Source organism: Meriones unguiculatus, chromosome 2 (assembly GCF_030254825.1).
Source record: "Meriones unguiculatus strain TT.TT164.6M chromosome 2, Bangor_MerUng_6.1, whole genome shotgun sequence".
Classification (NCBI taxonomy): domain Eukaryota; kingdom Metazoa; phylum Chordata; class Mammalia; order Rodentia; family Muridae; genus Meriones; species Meriones unguiculatus.
Window position 1 is genome coordinate 107,043,661 of NC_083350.1, and position 13,002 is coordinate 107,056,662.

The 13,002-nt window shown below is 40.2% G+C and overlaps 1 protein-coding gene across 5 annotated transcripts in view; it reads left to right on the forward strand.

Annotated features, from left to right (window-relative positions):
* Poc1b (POC1 centriolar protein B) overlaps positions 1-12,853 on the forward strand; it is a 135,404-nt gene extending 122,551 nt beyond the window's left edge. For all 5 annotated transcript variants that reach the window (XM_060377958.1, XM_060377959.1, XM_021643205.2 and 2 more), the window contains 2 exons: positions 6,935-7,150; positions 11,431-12,853. In XM_060377958.1, the coding sequence (XP_060233941.1) occupies positions 6,935-7,150; positions 11,431-11,535 (321 nt within the window). In that variant the 3' untranslated portion in view covers positions 11,536-12,853. The remainder of the gene's footprint in view (positions 1-6,934; positions 7,151-11,430) is intronic.
* The last annotated feature ends 149 nt before the right edge of the window (positions 12,854-13,002 follow it).

The following is a 13,002-nucleotide window of genomic DNA, read 5'->3' on the forward strand; positions in this document are numbered from 1 at the left end:
AAAAAAAAAAACAAACGCAAATATAGAGCAATTCTTATTCACCTTTGAAGGATAGTCATCCTGCCTTTGTCAGGATTTTCAGAGGAACTCAGTGACAGGCCAAACCCTTTGTGCTGTTGGTAAACTGCATAGTGCCTCCCTTTCTGGCCACAATTTCCGTTCCTCCCATTTGATGATTCATAAACCCCGGAAGAGACTCTAGTCCCATGCTTCCTGCCTTTTTTCATTGCTGGTTCCCTATGTCTGTCTCTGTCTTTGAGCAGCTTAGATTCCTTGGTTCCTTTGCCTCCATGCTTTTTACCCTTTGTCCCTCTTTTGTGTGTACAGAAACTCCAGTTGGGTTTACTGTCAACTACCCTTCCAACACATAAGTGTCTAAATTTGTTTGACTAGATAACTGGTTGGCTGGTCTCACTTAACAGTTACTTCTTCAAAGCCCCAGGGAAGGTCTGCTACTGCTTGCCTATTTAATCTGTATACTCTTAGCAGCCTGTGATTCCTGTGCTTTCTTTCCTCCTGCTTAATAGTTCCCATCAAGGAAGGGGACATGACTTCAGGGTTAAAGCGCTTGCTGTGTGAACATGAAGACCAGAGGTTGGATCCCCCAGAACCCACATAAGTATCAGGTGGGTGTAAGAGCCCATCTATATAATTCTCCAGTACTTGGAACACAGAGACAGATGATCCCTGAACAAGCTGGACAGGCAGAATTGCCGTTCCAGCAAACTCTGGGAGTTCCCACCTAATGTGTAAGGTAAAAAGTGATAGCATTCCTGATGCCAACTTCAGGCTAACTAAAATTAAAATATACTTTGGGGCTGGAGAGATGGCTCAACAGTTCGGAATGCTTACTGACCATGCAGAGGAGCCAAATTCATAAACATCTGTAATTCCAGTTCTGAGAGATCTGAAGTCTTCTTCTGGCTTCTGTAGATTTCTTCATACATGCACACATAAATCCACACACCCAAACACACATTCACATAAATAAAATATTTAAAAATTAAACATATTTTTAAATTATGTAAATGATAATTCCCTGTACATAAAAATTAACATGACATGTTAAAGAATTGGCTGGATCACTTGTTTGTAGAACATGACTTTCAGTGTTGTTAACGTCAAGCAGCTTTGTTCTTTTACTGTATTTTTTTGTTAAGTGAAAAAATGAGACCTTTTAACCCACAGAAAAGGATCTTTCAAGCTACTCCAGTTCATTCTGGGCCTTGTCTGGGATGCATTGTTTTCCAGTTGTTTTTGACAGCAGTGGTAGATTTATTGTTTGACAGCAAAGGAGAAGTTAGATGGAAATTGCCCTTATGTTCCTCATAGGTAAAGTAGTTTCCAGGAGAACTGTAGACATCACCAAGCAAGTACCATGTATGACCTGCTCCTCGCTGTAGCACTGATGATGCCTGCCACAGGAGGATCTTGTTTGCAGAATCAAGGCATGCATCACTTTTACCTGCTGTTCGAGTGACAGCAGTACAAGGGATGCAGTATAACATCTTCCTTTTTAAACCCAACCACAGCTGGGTTGTTCGTTTATTTTGTTTAGTTCTAGAGTCCTCTGTCTCCAGTGTTTTCTGCTGACTTAGTACCAGCCATGTCTGTAGTTTTCCCAGCACAACAGAGAATCCTTGAGAGCAAGCATCATATCATGTGCATGTTTGTCAGTGGCAGGAGCTTGGTGCGATGCAGAGCCCTGTAAGCATTCACTCCAAACATTCGTACCAACGCTTGAGAAAAGGTGGTGCTGTAGACTCATTCGGTAAGTTTGCCAGCACAGAATCTTAAACATGGGTAATCTTCTAAAGTGCACTTCTCATTTTTCTTCTCTACAGACAGAAAGCAAAGGTAGGATTGGTTGTGAGAGACAAATCAGCCCATATGTAGGTTCTGGTCCCTCTGACAGAAAGATAGACATCAGCTGCCTGATGTTTGGGGTAGGGATCGGTTGTTTTTCCTTTTTGCCTGCATGCTTTCTTTTCCTATAATGCCCATAAGTTCTGTCCTGGTAATCTGTTTGGTTTTTGTCCCCGAACAAGAAAGCTGCTATTAAGACTCTCTTGAAGTTCCTTTCTTGCTTTGACTCCCTATGATTCTAAGTCTTTTACCCCTCTTTTCCTCTTACCGGTGTGATGGTTTAGCCCAAGTTCATTGATTGAACCCTAAGTTGAACCTTTTTCCATGAAAGGCTAAACTTGTTATTGTCATGATTATTTGTGACTGTGTAAACATTTCAAAATGTGTTATGACCCCTTTTTTTCTTTTGTTTTGTTTTTTAAAGTAAGAGTAGTGACCCGGAGCTGAGGGCGAAGCTTGGTTGGTGTACACAAGGCCCTTGACCTCACCCTAGCTGATAATAATAGTGGATTTTCAGTTTGTTTTCATTGGTTTTGACAAATGGTGAATTGTTGCATCTTTATATGAGAGAAATTTGAAAGTTTCACTTCTAAACTATGATAGAGAGTATCATGGAAAAGCAGTGGCCTTGTCCCACAGTTTTGCCTGTGGAGGGTGTCAGCAGCTTTTAGGCTGAAGAGTGAGTCTTTCTTACACGCATCACGTGTATCCCTGGACAGGCTGTTTTCTGCTCAGTGTCTATTTCCTTGCTTGAAAGCCAAGAGTATACTTTGGAGGTCAAAAGCGACTCAGCCTTGCTGGGACACGAGAGGAAACCAGCGGAGTCTTCCTGTACGATCACTGAGAGGATGGCGTCAGTGACTGTATAGAAAGCTTACGGCGAGTTGCACATGTCATTCGGTCAGTAGAAACACCTGGAAACAAACCTCTGCCAAGACCTCCAGCAGTAATCAGCAACCTAAGACTGGAAAACAACAAAAAACATCGGAGGCCTATGTTCTATTTGGGTTTTATTTTTATAATAACTTTAATGAGGAAATTTGTATACTATAAGATTGACTTTTTACATGTGCACTTTACTAGTATTTAATAAATTCACAAAGTTATGACAAATTTTTAATTATTTTCTTATTTATTTTTTTAAGATTCATTTATTATTTGTACAGTATTCTGCCTGCATGTGAGCCAGCAGGACAGAAGAGGGTACCAGATCTCACTATAGATGGTTAGAGCTACCGTGTGGTTGCTGGGAATTGAACTCAGGATCTTTGGAAGAACAGCCAGTGCTCTTAACCTCTGAGCCATCTCTCCAGCCCAAAATCCTTTATTTTTATATATATGGGCATTTTGTAAGCATGTGCACTGGGTCCCCTGGACAGGAGTTTCAGAAGGTTGTGAGCTAACATGTGAATGCTAGAAATGAGCTCTGAGTCTTCGAGCAGCAGCCCTCTTAACAGCTGAGCGATCTCTTGAGCCCCTCCTGTGACAAATTTTAGACTATTCTGTCATTCCTGAGAGACTTTTAAAACATTTCATCACCCCCATGGGCATTAACAATGTCTCCTTATTCTCCTTTGCAGTAGCCCCTGGCAACTACTGATTTTAGTATTTTATCGTATTTTTCCATTTTGATTGAAGCCTTTAATGTCTAGCTTCTTAAATGTAGCTTAGTGCTTAGGAAGTTCAACTGAGTTATGGAATTAGTCAGCAACCCATTTTGATGAGCAAATAATTGTAATGGAAATATGCTATATTTTGTTTCTTCATTGTCATAGCATTGGACATGTGGATTGTTCCTAGCGTCTTGGACATTATGGCGAAGGATGCCATGAACATTTTCACACAAGCTTGTTTGGATAGGTTTTTGCCCTCTTGGGTTTCTATCTAAGAGTGGGATTGCTCAGTCATGTGGTAATTCTGTGTGTCAATGTAACGTTGCCCTTCATTTCACAGCCCCACCAGCAGTGTCTGTGGTTCCAGGTTCTCTGCATCCCCACTACATTTGTTATCAAGTGTTGTTTCTTTCAGCCCTCTTAGTACATGTGAAGTAAATGTCCTTTTGATTTGCTATTGCTGATGATGTTCAACATTTGCTTGTGAGCTTACTGGCTATTTGTGAAATAAATGTCTGTTCAAACCTTAGGTTATGTATCTTTCATCCTTGAATTTCAAGTCTTTGTGTATTTGTACAAGTCTCTTATCAAGTATTTGATTCAAAGGTATTTTCTTCCATTTGTTTTTACTATCTTGATGGTATCTTTTTAATACAAATGATAAAGTACAATTTATTTGCTACTTTGTCATCTTGCTTTTGGTGTTGTATATAAGGAAATTTTGTTTAGTTTGGGAATACCTCACCTAGGCCCACATGCATTCCAGGATAGCTATGAATGTTGCCAAATACACTTGTCATGTTGTAGCATCCACAGGTTAGACGGTCCCAGGTCCAGGTCAGGAAATCTTAATCCTGTTTCCTTCTAAAAGTTTTATAGTCTTAGCTCTTCTCTTTAATTCTGATCTTGGTTGAATTCATATCCAACATATTATATATTAGTGTATAAAGCACAAATTTATTATTTTAAGTGTATCTAGTTTCCCCTGCATCTTTTGTTAGAAATACTATGTTTTCCAAACTAAATTTTCTTGACAGTCTCGTCTGAAATCAGTTGCCTATGTGTTCATATATGGGTTTCTTTCTGACCTGCCAAATCTGTTGTGTTGATCTTCTATAAGCCTAATGAAGGTGGAGGGGATCAAATACATGGAGGACAGTCACATGCTAGGCCTTAGCACTGGGCTACATCCTCAGTTCCATATTTGTTGGTTACTGTAAGTTGCTGGTAAGTTTTGCAGTATGGAGTATGTTGTCTGTTTTGTTTATTTTTTTTCTATGTATGTTTTTTCTCGTGTTATTTTACCTATCTGGGTTCCTTGTACTGTGTGAATTTTAAGGTCACCTTAAACTTGCTGTAAAAGGCAACAGCTGGAAGTTTGATAAGGACTGCTCTGAGTACATTCATCAGTGTTGGGGGTACTGCCATCTTTTTACTACAGAGTCTCAATATATAGATAGTCCAGGCTGTCATGGAACTCATGATCCTCCAGCCTCAGCCTTCCAAGTGCTGAAATTACAGGCATTTGCTACAGCACCTAGAAAGTGATACCATCTTAACAGTGTTGATTTTCTGATCAGTGAGCATAGGATATAAGGTGCCTTCCATTTGGTTGAAGTTTTAATTATATTTAGTGGTGACTTATAGTTCCTAGTGTACAAGTCTGATGCTTACTTTGTTAAATTTATTCCTAAATATTTTAAATTTTGATGCTATTGTAAATGGAATTATTTTCTCAAGTTTATATGCTAGTGGTTTGCTCTTACTTAATTGGAGAATTTTTATTATAAAACATGTAATAAAGAAGTTACCTTTTGGGCCTCTGAAAGACACCACCCAGCAGGGTATCAAAGCAGATGCTAAGTTTGGTATCATAGCCAAACTTTGGGCACAATGAAAGAAGGGGAGCTAGGAAGACCTAGAGGGAACAGGATCTCCACAAGGAGAGCAACAGAACGAAGAAATCTGGGCTCAGGGGTCTTTTTTGAGACTGATACTCTAACCAAGGATAATGCATAGAGATAACCTAGAACACTGCACAGATGTAGTCCATGGCAGCTCAATATCATTCATCCAAGTGGGTTTCCCTGGTAAGGGGAACAGGGACTGTCTCTGACATGAACTCAGTGGCTGGCTCTTCGATCACCTCTCCCTGATGGGGGAGCAGCCTTACTAGGTCATAGAGGAAGACAATGCACCCAGTCCTGATGAGACCTAATAAGCTAGGGTCAGATAGACAGTGGACTTGGAGAGGGACATGGGAGGAGATGAGGAACAGAGGGTGGGATTGGGAGGGAATGAGGAAGGGGGCTACAGCTGGGATACAAAGCGAATAAACTGCAATTAATATAAAAAAATTAAAATATGCATAATCTCCTGAAAAAAAAAAGAAGTTACCTTTTTTAAATCACTTTTAAGTATACAATTTACTAGCAGGAGATTTATTCACACAATTCACAATATTCTGTAGCCACTGTTTATTTCTACAGGTTTTTAGCATTCCGAAGAGAAACTCTTAAATTATTTGTTTGTTTGTTTGTTTGTTTCAATTTATTCACTTTGTATCCCATCTATAAGCCCCCTCCCTCATCTCCTCCTACTCCCACCCATCCTCCCTTATTCTCCTATCAGTGGACTCTCTCACCCTTTAAGCAATAAATTTTCATTACACTTCCTCCTAGACATGGGTAGCCCCCCTTTATCCCTTAATCTACCTATTTGAAATACTCCGTGTAAGCAGAATTGTTACATATCTAATTACTTCATTTAACATAATATTTTCAAGGTTTTTCACATTATGGTGTCAGAATTTCATTTTGTAATGAAATTTCATTATAGGTTTAAGGTACATTTTGTTTGCACACTTACCTGCTGATGGTTATTGTTTCTTTTTAAGTCACTGTGAGAAGCTGCAGGGGATATTGGTGTTCTGTATGCTTCTGCATCTGATCTCAGTTCCTTTGGATATGTACTTCGGGGTGGGATTGCTAGATTCTATGGTAATTCTGTGATTAAGTTTTTGAGGAATCCACAAACTCTTCTCATAAGGGCTTCAGCATTTCACACTTTAACCAGCAAATCATGATAATTTAAACTTTCTGCATCTTCTCCAGCACGTGTTCTTTTTGGGGGGACTAATAGTCATCTTAATGGATGTAGATATTTATTTTAAATTGAAAAATAAACTCTGTTTAGCAATCTTCTTAAATGTTAGCACTTTTGATCAGACAGACATTTAGGAAGTATTTCGCAGAAAATGATGAACCTTTGTAAATTTTCTTTACTTACTGTTAGCCTTGTTTCTTTATTGTAATTTATGTATTTTGTCATATAAAGAAGATAAATGATTCAGTTAAATCTGGAACTATTAGATGTATATTTATGCATGCATGCGTGTGTACATATATATATTTGAGTTTTGAAACTCTGTTCCTATCTTTTCCATGACATTAAAGACAACAGATTCCTCCCATCAAGTTGTGCCAGACAAGGGTGAAGACATCTGTTCGTATTTCCTGAACCCTTCCTTATTGCCAGAATGTTCATCCTCAACCGTGAAAAAGAAAGTGGAAGACTTAAGTGACCCGCCCTCTGAAAGCCAGAGAAGCGTACCTCTTGCCGTGACTGATGCTCTGGAGCATATTATGGAACAGCTCAATGTTTTAACACAGGTGGGCGGAACTTCTGCCTCAGGGCTAAGAGAGATAGAGCAGTCCTGGGTGCAGCAGGATGTGAAACTAATGGAGCAGGGGGGATTTTTATTGGCAAGGCAAATTCAAATAGTCATTAGCAAGATTCTCACGGCTAAGCTATTCTGAACAAATTTGTTGAGTATCTCAGAAGTGCTCTCTCTCTCTTTCTCTCTCGTGTGTTTGTGTGTGTGTGTGTGTGTGTGTGTGTATGTGTGTGTGTCTGTGTGTTCATATGTACACAAGCACTCTGTTCTCTTGGCATTCTGTGTCATCTGTGCAAACAGCAGAGGTACTCAATGCTATAAATGACATTTGGTCCTAAGCAGTAATGTTTTATCCTTCAAATTTGTGATGTAATATAAATATACTATGTTAGGTCACTTATAAGGAAATATTTAGGGGGCTGGAGACATGGCTTAGAGGTTAAGAGCACCAGCTGCTCTTCCAGAGGTCCTGAGTTCAATTCCCAGCACCCACATGGTGGCTCACAACTATCTATACTGAGACCTGGCGCCCTCTTCTGGTGTGCAGGTGTATGTGTAGGCAAAACACTGTACATGTAATAAACAAATCTTTAAAAAAAATGTAGAAAAAAGAAATATTTAATAACATAAGAAGAATTTATTGTACATAAAAACTCTTTTGTAGTACAAAATTTTACCAAAGATTATAGTTTTCACTGAAAATTCTCTGCCTGTCCAGTATGTAATGTTTCTCTCCACAGTTTCTTCCTGGGGAGATGACTTGTCTTCCTATTTTAAAATCTTAGCCAGTCTCTTGAGGCTGTTTTACCACAGCAGAAGTATAACTGATCTTAAATACTATACTAAAATTCTTCTAGCTCTTCAGAGGTGTAGACCTAATATATGGAAGTCTTGTGTTGAGATGGAAACAGCCATAGCTTCTCAGCCTGCTCTACTGATTGTGTCCTTTGCTGTCCTCTTTGCTGTGTACAGTGCTGGTCAGCGTCCCTCCACATCACCATGAGTATCGTATGAGATAGAGCAAGGACAGTGTCTTGCCCAGAGTGACTATTTCAGTCTCATATAGCTCCTGCACAGAAATCACCTCAGTTCTTAGCACTGGCTATGCATGTATCATAGGGCTACTAGAAACTGTGCAGTGCCACGGGGTCCATTTCCCTTGTCGGGTAAACTATCAGGCACGAAAAGACTTATTTCTTCTACTCTGTCACCAGTGTTTAGAACTAGTAATTAGGTACTTATTTTTCCTGCACAGACCATCTCAGGGCCCTTGAAGTTAAGCAGCATGTCTGTGGTTTTGAGTTTTGACATAACAGTGAGAAAGAACTGTGTGAGACTTCGGAGTCATATTTGTTTACTAAAAATCATATTAAACTTGCACATTTTCACTTTGAATTTGTATGCTACCAACCAAAGACCATGTGTGAAGAGGACCCAGACCCCTACTCAGATGTAGCCAATAGGCAGCTCAGTGTCTGTGGGGTTCCCTAATAAGGGGAGCAGGGACTGTCTCTGTTGCCTACGCTTTAATTACTTCCCCCTGGTTGAAGGGTGGGAAGGGGGCATTGCTAGGCCACAGAAGAAGAGGATGCAAGCAGTCCTAATGAGACTTGATAGGCAGGGGTCAGATGGTAGGGGAGGAAGGTTCACCCTTTCTGAGGTCTAGGGGAGGAGACGAGGGGGGGAGAGAAATGGAGGGAGGGGGCTACAATGGGGATGTAAAGTGAATAAATTCTTAAAAATAAATTTAAATTAAAAAAGAAAAAGAGAAAAGAAATTGTGTGCTAATGGGGACCTCCCTGTGTTTACCAGACATTTCTTTCCCTTTAAAAACTACTGACCTTTCAGATGCCAGATTCAGTTTTAGTTAACAGGACTTTCTTCCCTGTGGCCTGTCGGTCAGATCTTCCTGAGGACTCTCCAAATGAATCTCTTCCCTCCCTGTCCCTCACCTCTGTGGCTCCTTTCTCCTCTTTTCCTGGCTCACAATTAATGGATCACTTCATGTCTCATTACGTTCCCCTATGGTTGTGCTATTGTTAACTCTACAGGGCTCATTTCCTTTTATATATTAAAGAGGTGAAGGCAAAATGGAGCATGCCTGCAGATGACGAACAGGGAGTATGAGCTAGTCGCACACAAATCAAACCTGTCCGAAGCCATCGTCAAGCTGCAGGGTTTATAACTACTACAGAGAGACAGGGGAGAAGCAAGATCAAGTTGACTGTCAGTGGCAGACAAAGGAATTAGCATTAAAGATAGTGATAATGTACACACCAACAACTTTAGCATGCATAACTATCATAATACAGGTGTATATGTAGTATCTGGCAGGTTACTTGGTACATAATAGACATTTAAGAAAATATTATTAGTATCACAACTATCTTTATGTAATGATGAACTGTTGTATGGAACCTGAAAGCAAAAGCTCTTAAATGAGGACTATGACCTTCTGAGAAGGAAGGACAGTCACTCTTTGTCTTGACATTTACCTTGTTTGCCTTCCCTGTATCAACTCTACTACTGAGTAACCAAGTCAATAAGAGAATGCACCCTCCTCTCTCACTTGCTCTCTCTCTCTCTCCCTCCTTCCCTCCCTCCCTCCCACCCACCTCTCCTCTCCTCTCTTCTTCCCTCCCTCTTTTAAGAACTCTTATCTATGCAGTGTTGGTGCACACCTTTAATCCTAGGACTCAGGTGCGGGTGTTGGGGAGAGGAAGAGACAAGCTGATCTCTGTGAGTTCGAGGCCAGCCTGGTCTACAGATTGAGTTCCAGGACAAGGCTACAAAGAGAAACCCTGTTTTGAAAAACAAAAATACCAAAAAACAAACAAACAAAACAAACAAAAACCCCTTTTATTTGTAAAGTATATCAATTACGGGAGCTAGAGTGATAGTGCAGAGGTTAAGAGGTTTTTCCAAAGGTCCTGAGTTCAATTCCCAGCAACCACGTGGTGGCTCAAATGAGATCTATAATGAGTTCTGGTACCCTCTTCTGGCCTACAGGCACACATGCAGGCAGAATACTGTATAAATAATAAATAAATAAATAGAAAAATAGATAGATAGATAGATAGATAGATAGATAGATAGATAAATAAATAAATAAATCGTGAGAAAGTGTGCCAATTAAGAAATGAATTTTAGTGACAAATTATCATTTCCATTCCCTCATTGACTAGTCACTGAACATTTCTGAAGGGAGAGACACCTGGCACTGCCACTGTGCCTGCTCATGAGGAAATAGATGTGCAGTGGCTCTGGCTTAGGACCCTGCAGCCTTCCCCGGACCAACAGAGGAGACTAGTAGAGTGAGCTTTATGCTAATTGGATAGTCGCTGCAGTACAGATCATTATAAATGTCACCAACAAATGCCCTGAGCCTGCTGATGGTTGACTGTCAAGAAAAGGAAGGGAAAGGTGGGAACATTTGAGAATTAAAAGCATAAGGAAATGTAAGAAAGTGATTTAAGGGTTGGCGTAAATAAAGCCCAGGATGGAAGAGTAAGGGATAGAAACTGAAAGCCGCTTGGAGAGTTCTAGGTCATGGCTACAGTGACAGCTGGCCTCTTAGGGCAACGTAGTAAGCACTTGAGTTTTATGTGGCTTCCTAGTCCATAGTTTAGTTTATAATTTAAAAGGGGATTGGCTTTAGTTTTGTTTCATTTAAAGAAAGGCTATAAAAGACTGGACAATATCACAATGATATTTTTCCCAAATTTAACATCTCCGTATATGCGAGTCCTTGTGGCCAGCAGCAGCTTAGCTTAGACATTCTCGACCCTTCAGTCCTCCCACCGAACTGCCAGTAGCAGTCTTGCTGTTTTCTGTAGTGATCTCCCTGCCATCTGTCACTACAAGACAGACTGTGACAAAATGGCCAGTGGTGACATGTCAGTAGTGCCTGGGCCAGGAATGTGTAGCTTCTTCTTAGAAAACTGTGGATGACCTCATCCCTGACCCTGAGTTCAGGAAGATCATATATAAGAACATTCTCCAGAGGCCTGTCTTACACCCCTTTCTCTTCAGACGCATCAGTTGTTTTGTTTGGGTTGGGTTAGGTTTTTTTCTTTTAATTTCCTCACTAGTTGACAATGCTTTGCTCTGCAGGTGGGCTCAACAGCACACTAAGCTGGGAGCCCAGTTTTTTAGTCAATGTGGAGGCAGATGATTTATATCCAAGTCCCAAAAAGGGTCTCCTATGACGACGTCCTCATCACCACACTAATCCCCGGGTTACAGGGCACTGACACTGTCGTCCTTTTCTCGCAGACTGTTTCAATTCTGGAGCAGCGCCTGACTTTGACAGAAGATAAGCTAAAAGACTGCCTTGAAAATCAGCAAAAGCTTTACAATGTCATCCAGCAGAGAAGTTGACCAGGAAAGTGTGTGAGCAACAGGCCAATAAATGAAGAAATGTTCTCACTCGGGAAGGCGGCAAGGCATCCCACACCCCCCACCATACTAGTTTCCGTGTTTCTTCAGAGGGTGAGCCATAGAATGAAAGGGTCAAGTCATTTTTAAGGACTGGCTTAAACACGTAAATCAATGTCAAGGATCAATTTAAGCTCCTTCTAGGTATGATTGCAGTAAGAAAGTTATGAACATTTAAATTACCCCATTCCCTTCCACCCCATATTATTTGAAATGTCAGTTTTTATTTAATATGCAAATGCCCACCAGGAAAGTAAGCAGATCTCTAGACTTTATTGTTAAATCATTTCAGATTGACCATGTTCAGGCAATTCCTGAAGGTAGTTAGTGTATTTCTTAGGTGAACAGCACCCTGGAGGTGAAATCATTCACTGCTCTCAAATAGCACCTGAAATGTAAAAAAAAGTGTAATTGAGCTGGCTCATATTTCTTTCAGGTCCACAAAAGAACTACACTTTTCTAATGCCTTGAAAAGATGGTCCCTCAGAATTCTCCCAGAATAATCTTATCTCAATTAGCAACAGTGCTCACTGACAGCAGGGCTTTTCCTTGTCTGGTAGTAATGGGTACCATGCAAAGCTCTTCTGTTACAGGTGAGCCCTGAGTGGTCTGGGTCATACTAAACGTGTGCTCACAGTTTGTACAGCTTGTGTGATTTCAGTGTGCCAAAAGCCAAATGATGAAAAGCAGATGTAGCTATACATGAATCACATATGCCATTGCTTAGGGTGAAGCTGGTGGCTGAATAAGTGCATTTTTATTTAGAAAATAATTTGTACTGTCTATTTTATTTTGATGAATTGTGATTTGAAATGAAAACAAGTTAGGCATTCTAAAGATCTTGGTTACAAGTTAAGAATGTTTTTTTATCTTGAACAAAATGGAAATCAAAGTAAAAAAGAGGCAATTTCAAGGCAGCTGGTTTTGGGCATGAAGAATGAAGGCCAGACACGTCTGTGTAGCAGGCACAAGTGCTATCTGTGTACTGAAAAAGAAGAACTGAAGTGGGAATGCAGACATTTTTCTCCCACTAGCTTCAGTTATATGCCTATGAGCTGTATAAAACTGTATACTGTAAATGCCTTTTCTGTCCTCTAAGTGTGGCCGTCTAGACATTTTCACAAGCTCACAGAACTAAGTGGCCGTGTATTTTTATACCTCCACTGAGAAAATTACAAAAACATGAAATGTAATACCAACTTTTATTTACTCTTTTTATGCTTCAAACAATAAAGATACTTCTCTTTTTAAAGAACAATAATTAATGTCTTCTCCTTTTAAAATATTTAAAATCTGGAAATGCTAACCTTCTTATTACACTCACCTAGGCCACAGTGTGTGTACCAATCTCCTGGAGAGCTCCAGAATTCAGGGCCTTATCTCCAGCTCTTGCTCCTGACTCACCAGCTC